Raw genomic sequence first — 7,285 nt, 5'->3', positions numbered from 1 at the left:
CACATGGCTCTCCATGCTCTGCATGACCAAGCCTGCGGCAGGCAAGGAGCCACAGTGGCTGTCAGGCGCACGTCCTGAGGGGAAGAGCAAGAAACTGGCACATGAAAAGCTTCTCCTTGCCACAGATGAGTGGCACCTTTCTCTCGATCACATTTTCACTCCAAGGAGCTCCGGGTGGCGAATACAGGTCTCCTGCCCTCCACGGCACCCTCACCCACAACCCTGCGAGGCAGAGGATGAGCGAGTACCACCAGTCCACCTGAGTGCGCTTGATGGTGGGGTGGGGGTTGAAACCCAGGCGGCCTCAGTGTCCCCAGTCCAATGCCAGAGGCCATCTGGAGTTGACTCCAGCTTCCCCGGACTCACTTGGGAAGGTGGGGGCCCCTGCTGCTTGCCTAGTGGGGGGGTGGGCGGTGTGCTCCCTAGGACGAGTCCAGGGTCAGCCAAGGCGCCTCACCCCAGCCGAAAAGAAAAATGGCTGCCCAGGAGCAGGCCAGCATCACGGGGGAGGGGGCTTCCTTGTCAGTGAGGGCGGGGGTCTCGTGAAGCCACCTTGTGCTGAGTCAGACCCTCCGCCCAGCAAGGTCTGCTGAGACGGGCAGGGGCTCTCCAGGGTCTCGGGCAGAAAAGGGTCTTTCCCATTCCCTACTGGCCCGGTCCCTTCAACTGGAGCTGCCCCTGGGGGTTGAGCGTGAGGCCTTCCGCATGGCAAGAACTGGTGGCGTAAGGTGTGGCGAGCGGTGGGTGGGCAGGGCACACCTTTGTGCCCGGGGGGAAAGGATGCTGGGGGCCACCGTGGAGAGGGCCCCGGGCTGCGCAGGAGGCACCAGGGCTAGAGCGCCCACAGGCGTATCGGTCTGCGCCAGAAGAAAGAGCAAGACCCGACCTCCATCGCCGGGCCGGCCCTGCAGAGTCACGCATGGGCGCTTGGGCGAGCCCCCCCCCCCGCCCGGGCCCCCCCTGCGGACGCTGCTGGTCTTGAAGGCGTGTGGCCGGAGTCCAGCCTGCTCAGGGGCCCAAGGCCGGGCTGCCAGGGCACCGGGCTGGGGGAAGCGGCCGGGCTCTGGGGCTCCTGTTGAAGGGCATCTACACACACGCACGCGCACGCGCGCGGCGGGCACATCCCCCCTACCCTCCCACCCCCCGGCTTTCAATTGAAAGTCGCCTGGAGCAGGAAGTGCTCTGGACGAATAAATGAGCCTGGCCCCCATCCCTGGGACTGGACAGAGGAGACCTCTGAGCGTGTGCAGAGCGTGGCTGGCCTGCTGGCTTCTGAGCGCGCGCCTGCCGAGCCTGGGGGCCCGGGGGCGGGGCGGGGGCCGAGGCGGGCCGCGCACCGAGCGGGCATGGGGGCTCGCGGGGCCAGCAGGCCTAGCAGTTCTTGCCTCGCACAAAAGGGGGGAGGGGAGGGGGGAGAAGGCGTCGCCGTCGCCCCGCCCCCCACCCCCTTCCCGCCCGGGCGGGGGTGGCGGGTCTCGCGCGCCCCCTGGCGGCGGGCGGCGGCGGGCAGTGCGCGTGCGCAGCCCCGCCCCGCGCTGATCCCTTCGCGTCCGGCGCTCGCCCTTCTTCTCCGCCGCCCCGCCCGCCCCGCCCGGGAGTCGCTCGTGGCGCGCGCCGAGGGAGGAAGGAAGGAAGGAGGGAGCGCCGGAGGCAGCCGGAGGCACAGGCAGGCAGGCAGGCAGGCAGGCAGGCAGGGAGCCCCCCCCCCACGGACACCCCCGCCCCGTCCTCCTCCTCCGGCAGCGCCTGCAGGCTCCCCGGGGCAGAGCTCCCGTCCCAAAGGCCGCCGCCCGCCCGCCCGCCCGCCCGGCAGCAGCAGCAGCAGCAGCAGCAGCGATGAGCGGCTGGAGCTGCTACGTCGACAGCCTGATGGCCGACGGCACCTGCCAGGACGCCGCCATCGTGGGCTACAAGGACGCGCCCTCCGTCTGGGCCGCCGCCCCGGGCAAGACCTTCGCCAGCATCACGGTGAGGGGGGGGAGGGGGGAAGGAGGGGGGTCCCGTCGCCGCGCCCCCTCCCCCCCGCGGGAGGCGTCGGGCGGGGCTCCCTCCGTGCCAAGTTTGCAGGGCGCGCGGCGCGTGCAGGAAGCGGGCCGCCGAGGGAGGAGGGGGGGAGGAGGGGGGGCAGGAAGCGGCGGGGGCGGCCAGGCCAGGCAGGCACCTGAGCGGGGGGGGCGCGCTTTGTGCGCGGGAGAGGGGGGGGAGGCGCCGCCGCCACTTCCTCTTGCCCAGCCCGGCGGGGGGGCGGGGGGGCGGTGTGGGCCCGGCAGGCCCCGCCAGAGGAAGTGACTCAAGCGCCGCGGCCACGGAGTTGGGGGGGGGGGCGGGGGCGGCCGGGCCCTCGCCGCCTCGCCCGGGCCTTCCCCTCCCGCCCGCGCGCGCAGGGCGCCCCGATCCCCGGCCCGGAAGTCCCCCGGCGGGAGCCGGATCGCGCGCGCCCAGGGCCCGGCCCCCCCTCCCTCCTCCCCCCCGGGTGCCACGTCTCCGCTCCGGGCTGGGCCGCCCCGCCCCGCCGCCTCCCGGGGTCTCCGGGCCCGCTTCAGCGCCCCCCCTCCCCTCCCCTCCCCCCCCCCGGCGGACTTTCTCCGCACGGGAAAAAACTCCTCCGGGGCCCCGGAAAGGGCCCGACCGGCGCCCCCAACCCCAACCCCCCCGCTGGATCCGGGGGGTCCTTGCCCGGCCACCCCAGGACCCCCCCCCTCTGCAGCTCCTTCCTCCTCCGGCTCGGAGGTCCTGCTTGGAGGGCTGAACTCGGGGGGGGGGCTTCTGTGGCTCTCCGGGGGGGGCTGACGGTTGGGGGGGTTCGGTGAGGCGCCTGCAGTGGGTGGCGGGCGGGGGCGGAGGCCGCAGAGGAGAGAGACCCGCCGTGGGCCTCTCCTCCTTCTCCTTCTCCCCCCCCTTTCGCGCGGCGGTCCATGGGGCCAGCCGGGCGGAGGGCCGTGGGTCAGCCTCCGGAAGTGCCCGCCGCCTGCCTGCCTGGGCCCGCTTCGGGTGTGGGGCGGGAGAACGCCCCCTCCCCAGCCCAGCCCCCCCCCCAGCCTGGGCCTCGTGGAGGCGGCCGCCTGGCCCGGGTGCCGCAGGAGGCGCCTCTCTGGCCACCACGGAGGGGGGACAGTAAGAGGCCTTCTAGGCAGACGGTCTTGACTGCTCCGGCCCTGCAAGCTGGGCGCTGGCCATGCAACCCGGGAGGAAGAGACGGGGGGGGGGCTGCAGACCTGCTGATCCCCTCCCCCACTTCCCTGTGCTTGGAGTGCGAAGAAGAGCGGGTTGTGGGGGGGCTGCCCTCCTCCCGGGCTTGCAGACGTTGCTCCTCCATGGCTCTGCTCTTCAGTGATCTCCCGCTGGGTACCCTTTGGGGGAGAAAGGATGCAGCCTGCGGGGGGGGGGGTCTCCTCTCTTGCTGCCCCTCAGTTGTGTGGACATTGTCTTCCTTTTCCTGCCAGAGCAAGGAAGACGGGGCAGCCTTTGGCTGGAGAGCAGGAGGGCTCTGCCCGCGGTGCCTTTTGGGGGAGCGCTGGCCCCATCCTGAGCCGCTGCTGGTGGGTGGGTGGGTTGCAGGAGGGGTCCTTCCTAGCCCTGCTTTGCCTTTTCCTTGGAAGGTCCTTGCCCACGGCAAGTGGGCCTGCCACCGTCTCCCCCCACCGCACCCCCCGCATGGCAGGGCTGGGGGCTCAGCCGTTGGTTCGGAGTGCCAGGTCGGGAAGCCCCTGGGCCTGCAGGCTCCCGGCCGGGGGGGGGGGGAGGAGTGCCACGGGGCGGGGTCTCCTCTGGGCATCTCTTGGGCCTGACCCGCTGTCCTCTGTTCTTGCAGCCTGCGGAAGTGAACATCCTGGTAGGAAAGGACCGGGACAGCCTGTTTGTGAACGGACTGACGCTGGGCGGCCAGAAGTGTTCCGTCATCCGGGATAGCTTGCACACGGACGGGGAGTGCACCATGGACCTGCGGACCAAGAGCACGGGGGGCGCCCCCACCTTCAACATCACAGCGGCCATGACCAGCAAGAGTGAGTCTCCATTGCTTCTCCATGGGGCTCCTTGCAGCTGTCTGCATCTCTTCACTGGGGGGGTTGGGAAGAGAGAGAGAAGGGATGGGCTGCATTCCTTGGCCCAACAGCTGTGCCCTGGGCACTTTCAGATGGGGGCAGGGAAGCAGACAGCCGTGGCCTAATCCAGCCTCTTTGGAGATAAGGCAACCACTGTTCGGGCCTGTTGAGGGCAGCTGGAGGCGGCCATAAATCTGGCTAAATGGGAGCCACGTGGTGGTGGGGGGGCTTGGGCGCTGGGTTTATCTGCGGTCAGAGGGGGCTGAATGGCCCTGTGCCCTAGAGCTCTTTCCCGCTTTGGCTGCCCCCCAAAGTGTTGTGCAGAATACCGAATTGTTTGAGGGGAGCTCCATTCTAGGCCTTCCTTTCGCTGCTGGTGGAGGGGCGGGGCGCAGGGGTACTCGGCTCTTGCCCCTGGACTGCCCTCCCGAGTTGGCTGTGAGCCTGCCGGTTTGGGCCCTCATATTCTGATTCTCGGGTTTGCTTTCGCCGCATGTGGTGCATCCTGGGCGCGTGTACACGCTGCCCCATTAGAAGGGCAAGAACCCCAAGGGTTTGTGTGATGGGCTCCGGGTAGCGTTCCCCCTCTGCTTCCTGCCAGTACCAAGTGGCAGGATCCTCTCTATGCCCCTGCTAGGCCCAACCGCGCCACCTCCTTAAAAGGGTGTTCGAAGCATGGCGTAATTCCTGGTGCCGGCAGAGGCCCAGGAGCCTGGCATGTCTCGTGGGGGAGGAGGGTGGTGCGGATGTCACACCGCCTGGGCCATGCTGTTGATGCCCCCCCCCCCCCGTGTTCCCCTGCAGCGATAGTCCTCGTGATGGGGAAGGAAGGTGTCCACGGCGGCTGTGTGAACAAGAAGTGCTTTGAGATGGCCAACCACTTGCGGCGGTCCCAGTATTGACGTGCCTTCCTGGGCGGCCCCGCCCACGGTACTACTGAGGGAACAACGGTGTCAGGATGTCCAAGGTGGCGGCGACTGCCCGGGGCCACCGCCCTTGCCATCGTGGGATCGACCCCGGGGCCGGACCGCCGCATATTCCAGCCCCCTGCCCCACTTGTTGCCTCTCCCCACCCCCTTTCTGTGGTTTTTTTCTAACCCCCCACCCTTGGCACCTGCACTCCCCCCTTCCTGTTTTCTCTTTGCCATTTTTTCTATCACAAATCCTTATTGCTGCCAAATTTTCTGGTTGTTACAAGGTGTAGTTTTTTGGTTAAGAAAACTATATTGGAACAAGAAAAATAAAAATAAATTGAATTCTAAGGCATTCATCATTGGGAGGAAGGGGGGATTCCCTAGGTTTCTGAATCCGGCAGGTTGCTGAGGAGGGGTGCCCTGACTTGGGCGTGGCTGCCAGTGACTGACCCCCACATCTCTGGGTGGCCCAGTGTGGCTGTGCCGAAGAGAGCCACGCTGCCCCAACCCATGCAAATGTTTTAGCTCCTCTTCCTTGTTTCCTGGGGGCAGAACAATCATTAAGCAAAGGGGCGAAACAAAGCAGGCTTGTTCATCTGAACAATGGGTTGTGTTCCGCCAGAGGAGAGATTGCGCTGTGTGAGCCACAGCAGCAGGTCTCGGGATGTTTCATCTTTGGGTGGTGCCACACCAGCATCGCTACCCCCCCCCCCCCAGTGTGCTTTGGCCCCAGTGGCAGCACCTTCCTGCCTAGGTTAGTGATGAGTTCCGTCTGCCCAACACTGCGGGATGGTTGTGAGGGCAAAATAGGAATGGAGCAGCTATCGGAGAGGGAAGAGGGGGCCTGGGGTGAGGGTCAGTGCTCGGCCCACTGGGGCTCCAGAGTGGAGGAGGGGGCGGTGCCTCCAACTGGGCGTGCCCTTCACCTGCCCCAGGTGAGGCCCAAAGTCCAGAAGGCAGGACCCCTCCCTGCTGGTAAACAGTCCGGCTGAGTCAGCCACAGCTCCTTTCCAAGAGGCTGAGAGGGAAGGTTGCCTGTGGCTCCACCTGGCCAGGAGCTGTTGTGGGGCAGTGGGGGGTGTCCCAAGCCAAAGTGAGGCCTCTGAGCGTGTCCAGAGTCAGACCAAAGCGTGCACGTGTCTTCTAAAAAGAGGCCAGGGTGTGTGTTGGAAGCAAGAGATCTCTGGCCTGGGAGGATACACACCTGCCTCACCAAAGATGCAAAACTACCAAGGTCTGTCAGCCATTTTCTTGCACTTGCAAGGGGAGAGGGCATCCACCCACCCACAAGATCGGAGGAGGCAGCATAGAAACGCCCCAAGTAAAAACCAGCAGAGCCCCTCCAGTTAAACCAACTCCCTTTTAATGGGTTGCAGTGTGGACTGCGGGAGGGCCTCCCCACCCCGCAGACAAGTGTACATACAAAAGCTCTAGGAGGAGCAGAGACTCCAAACCCCTCTCCGGAAATGGCGGCTGGACAAGAAACCTGTACAGCCATACATCAAAGGAATGTCCAGAAAAAGCCCCCACCTGCCCCTCCCCGGTGTGTTCAGTAGAAGGCGAAGGAAAACCGGGGAGGCGCCCGCTCCGTTCCCTGGGCAGGATAGCAGCCCACCTTGGCCCCAAGGGGGGGGGCACAAGAGAGAAGGGTCCACCGTCCCACAAACAGATTAGGCCTCAAAAAAAAAAAAAGGAAAAGGGGGTAGGGGGTTAAATCCAGCACAGGGCTGAAAATGGCTTATCAAAAATTGGTGGGGGGCACAAAAGTACGGATTGCCCCCACCTGTTCAGGGGGAAGTCCTGTCTACACCCCCTCTCTTTCTAGCCCCCCCCCCAGTGCCACCTGTGCCAAAATCCACCATGCCCATTTAACCCTGGTTCTGCAAAGATGGGGCTCTCCAAAGCCAAACGGGGAAGTCCTGAGTTCAGCTCATCTGACTAGAGAACGAGAGTCCGGCCTTCCTCCTCTCAAGGCCGGAAAAAGCACTGGATGTCTGACACAAATGGGGCTGAGGAGATCGCCTGCAGCGCAGCGGGGCTCTAAGGGCCCTGGGCATGGAGAGGCTGGGGTCAGAAGCTCCCAGCATCCTTTGGGCTAAACCCAACCCACAAACGCTTGAGCATAACCACACAAACTCCATGCAAAGCTCCCTGCTTCCCTTTCCTGTTATGCTCATGACTCTTCCCCCCCCCCACGAGCTCTCACCCATTTAGCTCCACTCTGGAGGGGCCCCCCCCATTTGGAAACGGGGAGGGGAGCGTCCCACTTTCCCCTACTCAGTGAAGGCAGGGTGGGGAGGGGGAACAAAGGCTTCCTTCTCCTAGCGC

The 7,285-nt window shown here is 65.8% G+C and overlaps 1 protein-coding gene across 1 annotated transcript; it reads left to right on the top strand.

Moving 5' to 3' along the window:
- Positions 1-1,798: 1,798 nt before the first annotated feature.
- PFN1 (profilin 1) lies at positions 1,799-5,062 on the top strand. Its single transcript, XM_056863139.1, has 3 exons — positions 1,799-1,968; positions 3,812-4,004; positions 4,848-5,062. Exons 1-3 carry the CDS (start codon positions 1,837-1,839, stop codon positions 4,943-4,945), a joined length of 423 nt encoding a protein of 140 aa, XP_056719117.1. The 5' UTR covers positions 1,799-1,836; the 3' UTR covers positions 4,946-5,062.
- The last annotated feature ends 2,223 nt before the right edge of the window (positions 5,063-7,285 follow it).

The sequence above is a fragment of the Euleptes europaea genome, chromosome 18 (assembly GCF_029931775.1).
Source record: "Euleptes europaea isolate rEulEur1 chromosome 18, rEulEur1.hap1, whole genome shotgun sequence".
Taxonomy (NCBI): Eukaryota; Metazoa; Chordata; class Lepidosauria; order Squamata; family Sphaerodactylidae; genus Euleptes; species Euleptes europaea.
This window is presented reverse-complemented; position numbering and strand designations above follow the sequence as displayed.

Excerpts from the sequence above, each read along its gene's own strand:
- PFN1 (XM_056863139.1), top strand. The coding sequence starts at position 1,837 with ATGAGCGGCTGGAGCTGCTACGTCGACAGCCTGATGGCCGACGGCACC. Across the intron at positions 1,969-3,811 it reads AGACCTTCGCCAGCATCACG|CCTGCGGAAGTGAACATCCT; the intron begins GTGAGGGGGGGG and ends CTGTTCTTGCAG. Across the intron at positions 4,005-4,847 it reads AGCGGCCATGACCAGCAAGA|CGATAGTCCTCGTGATGGGG; the intron begins GTGAGTCTCCAT and ends GTTCCCCTGCAG.